The sequence below is a fragment of the Electrona antarctica genome, assembly GCF_951216825.1.
Source record: "Electrona antarctica genome assembly, chromosome: 23".
Lineage (NCBI taxonomy): Eukaryota > Metazoa > Chordata > Actinopteri > Myctophiformes > Myctophidae > Electrona > Electrona antarctica.
In genome coordinates, this window is record NC_136804.1 from 32,980,315 (window position 1) to 32,995,764 (window position 15,450).

At 47.2% G+C, this 15,450-nt stretch overlaps 1 protein-coding gene across 1 annotated transcript in view; it reads right to left on the minus strand.

The window, feature by feature from the left end:
* Positions 1 to 792: 792 nt before the first annotated feature.
* Positions 793 to 15,450, minus strand: part of LOC306916760 (thyrotropin-releasing hormone-degrading ectoenzyme-like) — a gene marked incomplete at both ends in the record, with an annotated part of 72,287 nt that continues 57,629 nt past the window's right edge. The window contains 4 exons of the mRNA XM_079494775.1: positions 793 to 805; positions 8,334 to 8,441; positions 8,762 to 8,877; positions 9,070 to 9,217. Coding sequence (XP_079350901.1) covers positions 793 to 805; positions 8,334 to 8,441; positions 8,762 to 8,877; positions 9,070 to 9,217 — 385 coding nt within the window. The remainder of the gene's footprint in view (positions 806 to 8,333; positions 8,442 to 8,761; positions 8,878 to 9,069; positions 9,218 to 15,450) is intronic.

Below are 15,450 nucleotides of genomic sequence, written 5' to 3' on the forward strand. Positions count from 1 at the left end.
ATAGGAGCCTGTTGGGTACCCCTCGGGTTATGAGGTTTCCACAGTGCTATAGGCGCCCGTTGGGAACCCCTCGGGTTATGAGGTTTCCACAGTGCTAGAGGCGCCTGTTGGGAACCCCTCGGGTTATGAGGTTTCCACAGTGCTATAGGCGCCTGTTGGGAACCCCTCGGGTTATGAGGTTTCCACAGTGCTATAGGCGCCCGTTGGGAACCCCTCGGGTTATGAGGTTTCCACAGTGCTATAGGCGCCTGTTGGGAACCCCTCGGGTTATGAGGTTTCCACAGTGCTATAGGCGCCCGTTGGGAACCCCTCGGGTTATGATGTTTCCACAGTGCTATAGGTGCCTGTTGGGAACCCCTCGGGTTATGATGTTTCCACAGTGCTATAGGCGCCCGTTGGGAACCCCTCGGGTTATGAGGTTTCCACAGTGCTATAGGCGCCCGTTGGGAACCCCTCGGGTTATGAGGTTTCCACAGTGCTATAGGCGCCCGTTGGGAACCCCTCGGGTTATGAGGTTTCCACAGTGCTATAGGCGCCCGTTGGGAACCCCTCGGGTTATGATGTTTCCACAGTGCTATAGGCGCCCGTTGGGAACCCCTCGGGTTATGAGGTTTCCACAGTGCTTCTGCATCTGGACTGATGCAGAAGAGTGGTCCTCCTCTGATGGAGAAGAGGAAGTGCATCCCCCCTGGTATATCTGCATCTGCTGTGACTACATAGAGCGTGATGCATGGTCCCCTGGTGATGCATGGCCCCCTGAAAAACTCACCCCCTATGAACTCACCCCCGTGTTCATAGGGGGTGACTATTGCAGAGAAAAACGCACAGAGCGTGAGGTCACAGCGCCCCCTGGTGGAGAAAAACGCACAGAGCGTAAAGTCACAGCGCCCCCTGGTGGAGAAAAACGCACAGAGCGTAAAGTCACTGCGCCCCCTGGTGGAGAAAAACTCACAGGGCGTGAAGTCACAGCGCCCCCTGGTGGAGAAAAACGCACGGGGTGTGAAGTCACAGCGCCCCCTGGTGGAGAAAAACTCACAGGGCGTGAAGTCACAGCGCCCCCTGGTGGAGAAAAACTCACAGGGCGTGAAGTCACAGCGCCCCCTGGTGGAGAAAAACGCACAGAGCGTGGAGTCACAGCGCCCCCTGGTGGAGAAAAACTCACAGAGCGTGAAGTCACAGCGCCCCCTGGTGGAGGAAAACTCACAGGGCGTGGAGTCACAGCGCCCCCTGGTGGAGATAAACTCACAGAGCGTGAAGTCACAGGGGCCACTGGTGGAGAGGATACTGAGGCCGCCGAGAGGTCCATCAATGACAGTCGAATGGAGGAATTTCAAACTCCTTCACCAATACATCACCTCAAATTCACTCCGGGCATGATGGACCTGATAAACGCTGGAGTAAGGCTGACCCCCCTTACCGTACGGCCAGCCCAACAGCCCAAAATGCGAGAGATACCATGGGCAGAGTTAATCCCACGCTATATGCCACGCCCATATAGCCTAGAAAATACATTTGATAACTGATATGAACAGGGTCCATTATGCGTAGCAACAAACATGTATGGACCCCTTGCTTCTAGAAAGCCTGGTGTTTCAATCACCGTACAGGTTGAGGTTCACAACATTTCCACTGTTATTTCAAATAGATTGTCCAAGACAAGGAGTAGCCTGAAGAGAAAATGCTGCTTGGTTAATGTACCTCACAGGCATCACAGCCCCCAAAAATCTGATAACAAGCTAAACCTTGCCTTGTTTAACATCAGGTCATTAACAAATAAGTCCTCTTCTGTAAATGATATAATATGTAAAGAGAAGCTAGATATTATCTTTCTAACAGAGACATGGCTTGGCTCGGATGGAGCTGTTCTCCTAGCGCCAGCCTGTCCCGCAAACTACAGTTTCATCCACTCTGTTCGCGAGGCTAAGAAAGGAGGTGGACTGGCAATCATTTTTTCAGACACTTTAAAATTCAAGGCTCTGACGCTCGGCAGCTTTTCATCCTTTGAATACCAGGCCACAATACTGCAGGGTCAGTCCTCTATCCCAATGATCAGCATTTATCGTCCTCCAAAGTGCAGCAAAGCTGTATTTCTAACAGAAATATCAGAACTTTTATCTATCTGTTCCACTAACTATGACAGAACTCTTATCTCGGGCGATCTTAATCTACACCTGGACGATGCTTCAAATGCGGTGGCTCTGGGTTTCTTAGAGTTATTGCACTCCTTTGAGTTCATCCAACATGTTGTTGGGCCTACACATAAACAGGGGCACACTCTGGACCTGGTGATTTCTAGAGGTCTGAACATCACTGTTGAAAGGACTATTGAAATGCCTGAGCTATCAGACCACTATTTGCTGTGTTTTAATATGACTGTCTCTGATCTAGAGAAAAACATCACTGAATATACTATAAAAAAGCGTTTTTTTTAGCTCATCTGCAGCCAACGAGTTCTCTCGTCATCTGGGCCCCCCCCTATCCGATACTCCCCCAGTGAATGATATGGTCCAAATGTTTAATCTTAAACTAGAGTCAGCTCTTGACATAGTGGCTCCTATGAAAACTAAAAAGAAACAGAACACCAGAGTAACACCCTGGATAAATGAGCATACACGTTCACTGAAGCAAGATTGTCGTAGAGCTGAGCGAGCTTGGAGAAAAAACAAACTCACCATCCACCTAGAGATTCTTAAAAAGTCAACAGTCACATATAACAAAGCCCTGCGTCTGGCAAGGCAGGCTTATTTCTCTGGCATTATTAATGAGAACAAGAAAAATGCCAGAGTCTTATTCTCTACCATTGAACGACTTTTAAACCCCCCCCAGTCCTACAAGCAGTCGTTCCCGGCCTCTAAAGCTAAGTGTAATGAGTTTGCATGCTTTTTTGATAACAAAATTTGTAACATTAGAGCTGATATTATGAATGGTGCTGCTGCTAGCTCAAGCCCTCTAACAGCAGCTAATGGTGCCAGGGTTGATCTCTCCAGGGGGAGCCTATTGTCTTTCTGTACAATTGATGAAGACGAACTCCGAAAAACCATATCTCAGATGACATCATCCTCCTGTTCATTGGACACAATTCCCACCACCTTTCTCAAAGAGGTTTTAGACAGTGTGATTGGAGATATCCTAAAAATTGTAAACAGCTCTCTACAATCAGGCGTCTTTCCAGACTCACTGAAGACGGCTGTAGTTAGGCCCTTACTCAAGAAACACAATCTTGATCCCTCTGTGATGGGTAACTACCGACCCATTTCTAATCTGCCCTTTCTGGGCAAGGTTTTAGAAAAATGCATCTTTCATCAATTGGATGTGTTTCTACAGAACAACAATGTGCATAACAAATTCCAATCTGGCTTTAGGAAAGGCCACAGCACAGAAACAGCACTTGTAAAAGTAATGAATGATCTTAGGGTGTCTGCTGACAAGAAACATGTTTCCGTTCTTTTACTTCTAGATCTAACGGCTGCATTTGACACGATTGACCATTCAATTTTAATACAGCGTCTGGAGCACTGGGTAGGCCTGTCTGGCACGGCCCTGTCCTGGTTTTCCTCCTACCTAACAAACAGAAGCTATTTTGTCAATCTAGCTGAGTTTGACTCAGACAAACACAACATCAGTTCTGGTATTCCACAGGGCTCAATTCTTGGTCCTCTGTTATTCTCCCTGTACATACTGCCATTGGGAGAACTCATTACCAATCACGGAGTCAATTTTCATTTCTATGCTGATGATACCCAACTTTATCTTTCTGTAGATCCAGATGATCTCTGTGCCTTAGACCCGCTGTTGACCTGTCTGTCTAGCATTAAATGCTGGATGAGTGAGAACTTTCTCAAGCTAAATGAGGATAAGACAGAAGTTCTCATAATCGGTTCTAGTGAGCAGAAAGAATCGATAAAAAGCAGACTTGGCAACCTGACTGTAGAAAGTAACAGTACAGTAAAGAACCTGGGGATCACTATTGATTCTGAACTGAATTTTAATTCACACATTAATCATGTTACCAAGATTGCCTTTTTTCATCTTAGAAATATTGCACGAATCAGAGCCTATTTGTCACTGGACGATGCAAAAACGCTAATCCACGCCTTTGTTTTTTCTCGGCTTGATTACTGCAATGCACTTTTTTCTGGATTGCCTAAGAAATCAACTGACAGATTACAACTTGTCCAAAATGCAGCAGCCAGAGTCTTAACTAGAACTAAGATGAGAGAACATATTACTCCAGTCTTGGCCTCATTGCACTGGCTTCCGGTTGTTTTTAGGATTGATTTTAAAATTCTTTTACTTGTTTATAAAGCTCTCAATGGTCTCGCACCTTCCTACCTACATGACTGCCTGCCGAAATATGTCCCAAACCGCCCCCTAAGGTCTTCCACTGCTGGCCTGCTCGCTTTGCCTAAAAAAATGGCAACTAAAAAATACGGGGAAGCAGCTTTTTGCTTCTACGGGCCGACGGCGTGGAACAAACTCCCACTGTACCTTCGACAGGCAGCCTCTGTAGACATTTTTAAAGCTCAGCTCAAGACCCACTTTTACACCCTTGCTTTTAATTGATTTATCTGTCTTTTAAAAAAAAATGTTATTCATGTCCTCACTGTATTGTTTATGCCCTGCTTTTCTTTTCTTTTTTGTGTAAAGCACTTTGAGCTGCATTTCATGTCATGAAAGGTGCTATACAAATAAAGTTTTATTATTATTATTATTATTATTATAGGTGCCTGTTGGGAACCCCTCGGGTTATGATGTTTCTACAGTGCTATAGGCGCCCGTTGGGAACCCCTCGGGTTATGATGTTTCCACAGTGCTATAGGCGCCTGTTGGGAACCCCTCGGGTTATGATGTTTCCACAGTGCTATAGGCGCCTGTTGGGAACCCCTCGGGTTATGATGTTTCCACAGTGCTATAGGCGCCCGTTGGGAACCCCTCGGGTTATGATGTTTCTACAGTGCTATAGGCGCCCGTTGGGAACCCCTCGGGTTATGATGTTTCTACAGTGCTATAGGCGCCCGTTGGGAACCCCTCGGGTTATGAGGTTTCTACAGTGCTATAGGCGCCTGTTGGGAACCCCTCGGGTTATGAGGTTTCCACAGTGCTATAGGCGCCCGTTGGGAACCCCTCGGGTTATGATGTTTCCACAGTGCTATAGGCGCCCGTTGGGAACCCCTCGGGTTATGATGTTTCCACAGTGCTATAGGCGCCCGTTGGGAACCCCTCGGGTTATGAGGTTTCCACAGTGCTAGAGGCGCCTGTTGGGAACCCCTCGGGTTATGATGTTTCCACAGTGCTATAGGCGCCTGTTGGGAACCCCTCGGGTTATGAGGTTTCCACAGTGCTATAGGCGCCTGTTGGGAACCCCTCGGGTTATGAGGTTTCCACAGTGCTATAGGTGCCTGTTGGGAACCCCTCGGGTTATGATGTTTCCACAGTGCTATAGGCGCCCGTTGGGAACCCCTCGGGTTATGATGTTTCCACAGTGCTATAGGCGCCCGTTGGGAACCCCTCGGGTTATGATGTTTCCACAGTGCTATAGGCGCCTGTTGGGAACCCCTCGGGTTATGAGGTTTCCACAGTGCTATAGGCGCCTGTTGGGAACCCCTCGGGTTATGAGGTTTCCACAGTGCTACAGGCGCCTGTTGGGAACCCCTCGGGTTATGAGGTTTCCACAGTGCTAGAGGCACCTGTTGGAAACCCCTCGGGTTATGAGGTTTCCACAGTGCTATAGGCGCCTGTTGGGAACCCCTCGGGTTATGAGGTTTCCACAGTGCTACAGGCGCCTGTTGGGAACCCCTCGGGTTATGAGGTTTCCACAGTGCTAGAGGCGCCTGTTGGAAACCCCTCGGGTTATGAGGTTTCCACAGTGCTATAGGCGCCTGTTGGGAACCCCTCGATATGAGGTTTCCACAGTGCTATAGGCGCCTGTTGGGAACCCCTCGATATGAGGTTTCCACAGTGCTATAGGCGCCTGTTGGGAACCCCTCGGGTTATGAGGTTTCCACAGTGCTATAGGCGCCTGTTGGGAACCCCTCGATATGAGGTTTCCACAGTGCTATAGGCGCCTGTTGGGAACCCCTCGATATGAGGTTTCCACAGTGCTATAGGCGCCTGTTGGGAACCCCTCGGGTTATGAGGTTTCCACAGTGCTACAGGCGCCTGTTGGGAACCCCTCGGGTTATGAGGTTTCCACAGTGCTATAGGCGCCTGTTGGGAACCCCTCGGGTTATGAGGTTTCCACAGTGCTACAGGCGCCTGTTGGGAACCCCTCGATATGAGGTTTCCACAGTGCTATAGGCGCCTGTTGGGAACCCCTCGGGTTATGAGGTTTCCACAGTGCTATAGGCGCCCGTTGGGAACCCCTCGGGTTATGAGGTTTCCACAGTGCTATAGGCGCCTGTTGGGAACCCCTCGGGTTATGATATGAGGTTTCCACAGTGCTATAGGCGCCTGTTGGGAACCCCTCGGGTTATGAGGTTTCCACAGTGCTATAGGCGCCCGTTGGGAACCCCTCGGGTTATGAGGTTTCCACAGTGCTATAGGCGCCTGTTGGGAACCCCTCTGGTTATGAGGTTTCCACAGTGCTACAGGCGCCTGTTGGGAACCCCTCGGGTTATGAGGTTTCCACAGTGCTATAGGCGCCTGTTGGGAACCCCTCGGGTTATGAGGTTTCCACAGTGCTATAGGCGCCTGTTGGGAACCCCTCTGGTTATGAGGTTTCCACAGTGCTACAGGCGCCTGTTGGGAACCCCTCGGGTTATGAGGTTTCCACAGTGCTATAGGCGCCTGTTGGGAACCCCTCGGGTTATGAGGTTTCCACAGTGCTACAGGCGCCTGTTGGGAACCCCTCGGGTTATGAGGTTTCCACAGTGCTATAGGCGCCTGTTGGGAACCCCTCTGGTTATGAGGTTTCCACAGTGCTATAGGCGCCTGTTGGGAACCCCTCGGGTTATGAGGTTTCCACAGTGCTACAGGCGCCTGTTGGGAACCCCTCTGGTTATGAGGTTTCCACAGTGCTAGAGGCGCCTGTTGGGAACCCCTCGGGTTATGAGGTTTCCACAGTGCTACAGGCGCCTGTTGGGAACCCCTCGGGTTATGAGGTTTCCACAGTGCTAGAGGCGCCTGTTGGGAACCCCTCTGGTTATGAGGTTTCCACAGTGCTATAGGCGCCTGTTGGGAACCCCTCTGGTTATGAGGTTTCCACAGTGCTATAGGCGCCTGTTGGGAACCCCTCGGGTTATGAGGTTTCCACAGTGCTACAGGCGCCTGTTGGGAACCCCTCTGGTTATGAGGTTTCCACAGTGCTATAGGCGCCTGTTGGGAACCCCTCGGGTTATGAGGTTTCCACAGTGCTACAGGCGCCTGTTGGGAACCCCTCGGGTTATGAGGTTTCCACAGTGCTAGAGGCGCCTGTTGGAAACCCCTCGGGTTATGAGGTTTCCACAGTGCTATAGGCGCCTGTTGGGAACCCCTCGGGTTATGAGGTTTCCACAGTGCTATAGGCGCCTGTTGGGAACCCCTCGGGTTATGAGGTTTCCACAGTGCTATAGGCGCCTGTTGGGAACCCCTCGATATAAGGTTTCCACAGTGCTAGAGGCGCCTGTTGGGAACCCCTCGATATGAGGTTTCCACAGTGCTATAGGCGCCTGTTGGGAACCCCTCGATATGAGGTTTCCACAGTGCTATAGGCGCCTGTTGGGAACCCCTCGATATGAGGTTTCCACAGTGCTATAGGCGCCTGTTGGGAACCCCTCGATATGAGGTTTCCACAGTGCTATAGGCGCCTGTTGGGAACCCCTCGATATGAGGTTTCCACAGTGCTATAGGCGCCTGTTGGGAACCCCTCGGGTTATGAGGTTTCCACAGTGCTATAGGCGCCCGTTGGGAACCCCTCGGGTTATGAGGTTTCCACAGTGCTATAGGCGCCTGTTGGGAACCCCTCGGGTTATGAGGTTTCCACAGTGCTAGAGGCGCCTGTTGGGAACCCCTCGATATGAGGTTTCCACAGTACTATAGGCGCCTGTTGGGAACCCCTCGATATGAGGTTTCCACAGTGCTATAGGCGCCTGTTGGGAACCCCTCTGGTTATGAGGTTTCCACAGTGGTATAGGCGCCGGTTGGGAACCCCTCGGGTTATAGGGTTAGGGTTAGATATGAGGTTTCCACAGTGCTAGAGGCGCCCGTTGGGAACCCCTCGGGTTAGGCACCACTTCAAACTTGCGTTGGCGTGGACTCTATGGGGGTGCCGTGCCCCAGTGTGTGTGCGTGTGAGTGTGTGTGTGTATGTGCGCACACGCGCGTGTATGTGTGTGTGTGTGTGTGTGTGTACGTACCTGTTTTTGTTACTGGAGATCCAGTCAGATATCTGAGCGACAGCCTGGCGATGACAATGTTTGTTTCCAAAGCTACAAGCCAACATTATAACCTCTCTCTGTAGCTCACTGACACAGTCACACAGTCACACAGTCAAACAGGAAAAAAAGACAGAATTAACTATTCAATAACAATAGCATCAAAAAAACACATGACACAATTACATTAGTAATGAATAGGGTGATTTTGAAATCAAACCAATTTCAAATCAAACTTTGGCCTAATTAAAATGATCTACAAAGCATTGTGATTTCAAATGGCTTTTCTGTTCCTGCTCTCTCCAAGTCAACAGCCATAACAGTACATAACTTAGTTACTATCCTATCCACTGATGCATCTCAAGGTGTAATGAATTAAGTCAATAATCAGATATCAGATCTGTACGTACTCGATCTGGTAGGACGCCTGCATGATGTTTGCTTCGTTGCTAGGTGCGTTGCTGGGCACGTTGCTAGGCCAACCCATCTTGTGGTACTGACTGGCGACCTGCTTCAACACATAGTCCTGTAACACGCACATGCACGCACACACACACACACACACGCACGCACACAAGTTTATAAGTTAAAAATGTAGCCGATCTACAAGCTCAAATGACACAGATAACGTGTTTTGGTCACAGACAGACAGACAAGAGACAGAAAGAGAGACAGACAGGCAGGCAGGCAGACAGACAGGCAGGCTGACAGGTCTTACACTAAACAGGTTGTAGTCCTGCGTGCGGTCCAGCAGCTTGTCCAGGTGGTACAGAGATCTGCTGGCCGCGTGCCAGGGCAGGAAGCTGGGCTCCTGGGGGAGGTAGCAGATCATCTGCAGTGGGATGGACTGAGGTAGGTACCCCGCCCTGAGAGAGAGAGAGAGAGAGAGAGAGAGAGAGAGAGAGAGAGAGAGAGAGAGAGAGAGAGAGAGAGAGAGAGAGAGAGAGAGAGAGAGAGAGAGAGAGAGAGAGAGAGAGAGAGAGAGAGAGAGAGAGTTAACCCATTTAGGCCTGACAGTGGTCAGTGGTTCTCAATATTTCATGTCAAGAATCCCAACAATTATATGTAATAGGCCGTTGACCCCATCTAAAAATATGTTGAGTTAAATTCTTTCGCTCTAAAATAATATATATTCAAAGATTTGAGGCACATTTTCACGATTAAAAAAAAATAGCAGACTTACAAGCTCGTAGCACGGCACTCTGTGCCGCGCTATGAGCTTGTAGATCTTGTAGATCTTTTCAATAGCTAAAGTATAACAGAATGCTTAAAACACCAAAAGGGGTTCCCGTCCAGAATGGGTTACAACAGCTATAACATGAATTTTAAAACAGGTTTTTAATATCATATTGTCTATGTCCCTCAAACTTATTTCTAATGGGTTGAGCCTCAATCACCACTCTGATATAACCAGTCCATGGCATTTCTTTTTTGCTTCTGAAGCCGTTTTAGCTGCAGTACCACAATGTCCTGAGGTGGTGGGGGTGCTGATATGCAACTCATTTAATATTTGAGTCATTATAATACTGATGCTAGATAAACGCATGCTTGTTTCCATTCAATGCCAGCTTGGAAAATCAACATTGTAAACAAAGTGGAAATGCAAATGTGGAACTGAACTCTGAAGAGAGGGAGGAATTATACAAAGTAGGGTGACATTGATGACATCAAAGTAGTTAGTAATAGTATTAGTAGATGACATCAAAAATACGACCAAATCAGTTGAGCTGTTCTTGAGAGCAATTTCCACAAAAGCCCCTATATGATGAGAAATCCTGATTGCGTGTGTGTGTGTGTGTGTGTGTGTGTGTGTGTGTGTGTGGTGTGTGTGTGTGTGTGTGTGTGTGTGTTCGTGCGTGCGCGCGTGCGTGCATGCTTTCCATACGCTTTTTGGCTGACCCTCCCTTGATTCGGAAGATGGAGTTTGAATTCTTGTCCGACAGCGCTTTGATTGTTTTCCATGCTAATGGTGCTTCTTGCTGGTGTGTTGCTCTGAGAGATGGTCGATTTTGCCATTTATAAAGTTCACCTCAGCATCTAGGTAAGCATCATCAAGTGCCTTTTAGCCATTATTTGTTGGACTTTCTTGGCTTGTGATGGTGATTTGTGGTAGGCTTGAGAGACTGACCTAATATGTGTTCTTGCCTCGGATACTAAAGGGGAGGTTATAGATTTACTTTTGCCTCTACCCTTCTTTTTGGGAAGCATTGCTAAGGCTACTTCCTCAGTCGATTTCATCAGACTGTCATACACATATTCTACATTATCTGCATCAATATGAAGATGACTCAGATGAGAGTGACTGAAATTTGTTGTATACTTCAAGAGTGAAACTCTTTGCAAGGTTCTTGATTACAAGAGACCTCTTTCCAATCAATTGTCTTCATAGGGTGTGGCTCAGAAGGTTTGGAGGATCTAAGACTGAGTTTAACGGACACTTTTGAAGAAATTAGACAAAAGGGCTGGATGGCACTTACACCTGCCTTCTAATGAGCGCAAAATCTCTCTTGGAAGAGCCACCCAAACATACGGCAACCTTCCCTGTTTCTTCACTAGTCCGATCCAGAAGAACACAATTTGCTGGCCACTGCTACAGAGCTGACAGCCTGACAATGAGGTTATTATCTTCCCATCTTCTCTGGAGTCCTGCCTCAGGGCGGACCAGAGGTAGAAAACTGTCGTTCCCTGATGTCATCGCTAGGGACACATGCATCAGTAAGCAGGAACTGGGGATGGAAGTGAAGGACTGGGAAGTCTGGCGTGGCATTGTGAAATCCATGATCTCGATGATCGCGGTCAAAAGATTATGATGTGCGGTGCGTGCGGGGTCATGTTCTAGATAATGTGCTGCATAATAAACTATAATATCCTGAATAATAAAAAGTGTTGTGCATAATGATCATCCTGCATGATAAACATTGTGTTCTAATGAAGGCAACGTACTGTAACCTGTCTGGACTGTTTACCTCCTAACACTGCTGTGTGTTTGCGTGCGTGTGTCCTTGAGGGGGTTCCAGAGGTGTGTGTGTGTGTGTGTGTGTGTGTGTGTGTGTGTGTGTGTGTGTGTGTGTGTGTGTGTGTGTGTTTGCGTGCGTGTGTCCTTGAGGGGGTTCCAGAGGTTCACAGCTAAATTTGTAAATACATCAACACAATAATCGTTTCACCACTTTAACAGCTGTTCATAAAGGGCAGATCTTCTGTTATATTTGGGTGGGGGGAGGGTGGGAGGCTGGCACAAAATATTTAAAAAAAAAAGGTGCCCACGGCCAAATAAAATACATAAATATTATTATTGTCTCCACCAGGCCGAAGGCATGGGGAGAGAGTATGTTTTGCACTCCGTCCGTGTGTGTGTGTGTGTGTGTGTGTGTGTGTGTGTGTGTGTGTGTGTGTGTGTGTGTGTGTGTGTGTGTGTGTGTGTTTGTGTGTGTGTCCGTCTGTTACCAGCTAATCTCCGGCACCGTTAACCCGGTCGATGCTAAATTTTGCACACACTCCCTGGATGCCAACGACTAACCTCTGCCCCAAATTTTCCAGAACGGCCTGTTATAGCGCCACCAGGAGGCCGACTTTTGAAAAACAATTTTTTTTATATTACTCTTCCAGATTCTGTCCAAGAATCCCCTAAATCGTTACACACTATATCTCTATAGTCATGTGTTCAAGAAGGATTTGTCCGATATTTCAGATTCCATCGTAATTGGCTAACATTGGCTTTCAAAGTTTGCAGGATTGGCCCGTTTTGAACAAAAAGCCTCAAATCATGAACGGAGCGTGCAATTTACGTGAAATCTTTCACGGACTTTCTTACTATGATGAGGAATATATCCCACCCTTTTCACATTGGCCTGTTATAGCGCCACCAACAGCTGGATTTTTGCAAAACACATTTTTGGAACAAAATGCCTCAAATCCAATCATCCAATTGCCATCCAAGGCCTAAGAAGAAATGTCACCCTTTTCACATTGGCCTATTATAGCGCCACCAGGAGGCCACAACCTGACCTGCCCTGGTGGAGACCTGGGCCCAGAGGGGCACTTTTTCTAGTTAATATTATTATTGTTCCATTTTACGTAAAATGTGGTAGTGATGATGTGCTCCATGCGTAAAATATTTGCACTAATTTTAAACTCCCCCATTGGGGGAATAAAAATAAAGAAAAAATAAATCCCCATTAATAACAGCTTTACTTCTTTCACTACAAAGGGTGTTATTTATATCCTCATTCTCATGTCCATAATTATGTAGGTCAAATTAAACGCGCCCTTAAGGTAGGTACAGCATAATAATGTGGCAGCACACTCTATTGAGGCTGCTCATGCTATTGCAGGTCTAACGCTACATTGAGCATGGAGAACTTCTCCTATGGGAGCAGCGTGTCATGAGCATACAAAGGTAGATGACGAGGGGAGAACTGTACCGTGGCCCAGATCTTGCCCCTGAGGAGGTATACAAGAACAATCTGACTGCTGTGTCGTGTTTCAAAAAGGCATTTGACTCGATCCACAGAGGCAGGATGATGAGAATCCTCACGGCCTTCGGTGGGTTTCTCTCCCAACTTACCTCGGGAAATAGAGACCATGGGCCCTATCTTCTATCTTGCCCCACCCCTTACCCCTTATCCCTAAACTTAGTTGCCATTTTGTTTGTTTTACTATTTTAAAACATTTTAAAATAGTTCAACTATATATAGCCAATCTGTATCGACACGTTGTGAGCTTGTAGATCCGCTATTTGAACATATTCTAAATGTTTTAAAATAATAGAAAAATACATACCAGCTCTCACTGTGTGATTAAAAAAAATGGTTCCAGAAACGGTTCCATATCGAGGGACCGATTCCTGCAGGTTCCTCTATGTCGGATCCAGTTAACTCCTCCAGTTTCTCTGGTTCCGGATCCCAAACCTACTGTATACCTGAGGATGTGTTGTGCTGAGTGGGAATTCGACTGGACCAGTGGATGTCCAGCAAAAAAAAATACAACTCTGTCTGTCTGTCTGTCTGTCTGTCTGTCTGTCTGTCTGTAAGATAACCAGACATACGATAATGTACAATATTTGTATAGACTTGGCCCAACATTAGATTATAATTATGCCTATATTGTTGATTTATTGTGAATGGGAGTTAACGGGCAATTATGGGCACTGTATTTCGCACTGTATAAGTTTAGCGGGCATATACAGTTAATATACGGTAATATACAGGTGTGATGGTACTATTCGGGAGTTTACCGGAGTTTGTTGGAAAGTTTAACGGGAGTTTCCTGAAATATACACATCCGTATTCCATGCTTTTTGCAAAGTGTGTAGGCTATCATTGTTGTTGATGTTAACTTATGTTGTATCATTGTTATATTGCTTTGTTCTGCATTGTTTCTTGTTTCTTGTTTATTGGGGGACTATACGGATGGAAAGCAGCTTTCACTAAATCCCACATATTTATACTCGCTCATGTGTATGTATTACACCCGTCTTGGGCTCATCAAAGTAAAGTAAAGTCTGTCTTTCTGTCTGAGCACCTAGTATGCCTACATATTGAGCTCTCTCTATCCCTCTCCCCCTCTCTCTCTCTCTCTCGCCCTCCCCCTCTCTCCCTCTCCCCCCCCCCCCCCCAACTCTCTATATAAATGATTGAAGTGTAAAATACACGTGTGAAATGTCACAAGGTACGCTATTTTATATGATACATCCCACACACACTTGCACAGACACACCCGTGCACAGACACACACCTCAAAATGCCATCTGTTCACTGACTTTCACTCACGCACACACACACACACACACACACACACACACACACACACACACACACACACACACACACACACACACACACACACACACACACACACACACACACACACACACACACACACACACACACACACACACACACACACACACACACACACACACACACACACACACACACACACACACACAGTCACCTTGTCCTTTGTGCAGAATGTGATACATTATTTATCTTGGTAATAATTTATACAAACACAATAGGCTACACAGAATGCACGCACGAAGGCACGCGCACTCATGCTCAGCTATCATTATATTATATTATGGCAGGATATGATAAATGTTTAATATGCCAATATCATGTTTCTGCACGCACGCACGCACGCACACGCACACGCACACGCACACACACACACACACACACACACACACACACACACACACACACACACACACACACACACACACACACACACACACACACACACACACACACTCTCAGAATATCAGCAGGCAATGCAAAATTGATTAGGGGAGATGTTTCACATGCACATGCACGCGTGCGTGCGTGCGTGCGTGCCCATCTACACATAGCTGTTAATATCATGTTATCATTAGGGCTGACCCAAAAAAATCGATTAATCGACGATCGATCGATATGCACGGGAATCGATCTTGAAATAAAAAATCGAATAGTCACAACAACAAAAAAAGCGGCCGCTTTTGGTCCGCGAGCCGGCCCCATTTGGTCCGCGAGCCATACTGCATGCTGGCGCTTCGCAGACCTCGCAACGCCTCCTCCCCTCTCCCCCCTCACTCGTGGTAACAACAAGGAAGTGGATTCTATCCATCCCTGATTCCCTGCCACTACAACCCCTTCGGTTCGGAACGCATCTTCTCCAAAGCGGGATTTATTGTCTCTTTTCTGCACTAATATAAGTACGGTAACTAACTATAATATTGCACTCTCAGAGACAGAGACGCTTTTTAGGTTGTGCGAACAGGGCCTCACGGAGTCGCGCCTGCGAGTTGAAATGGAACGGCTTTACGTGTCTCTCTCTCTCTCAAAGCAATTCTCTCTCTCTCTCTCTCTCAAAGCAATTCTCTCTCTCTCTCTCTCTCTCTCTCTCTCTCTCTCTCTCTCTCTCAAAGCAATTCTCTCTCTCTCTCAAAGCAATTCTCTCTCTCTCTCTCTCTCTCTCTCAAAGCAATTCTCTCTCTCTCTCTCTCTCTCTCTCTCTCTCATATTTCCATTTTGCATCGATATTATACTGCCATGTCTTAATACAGTGTTGCTTTTTACAAATAAAATAAGCAAATTAAGCAAAGTTAGTGTGCTACTTT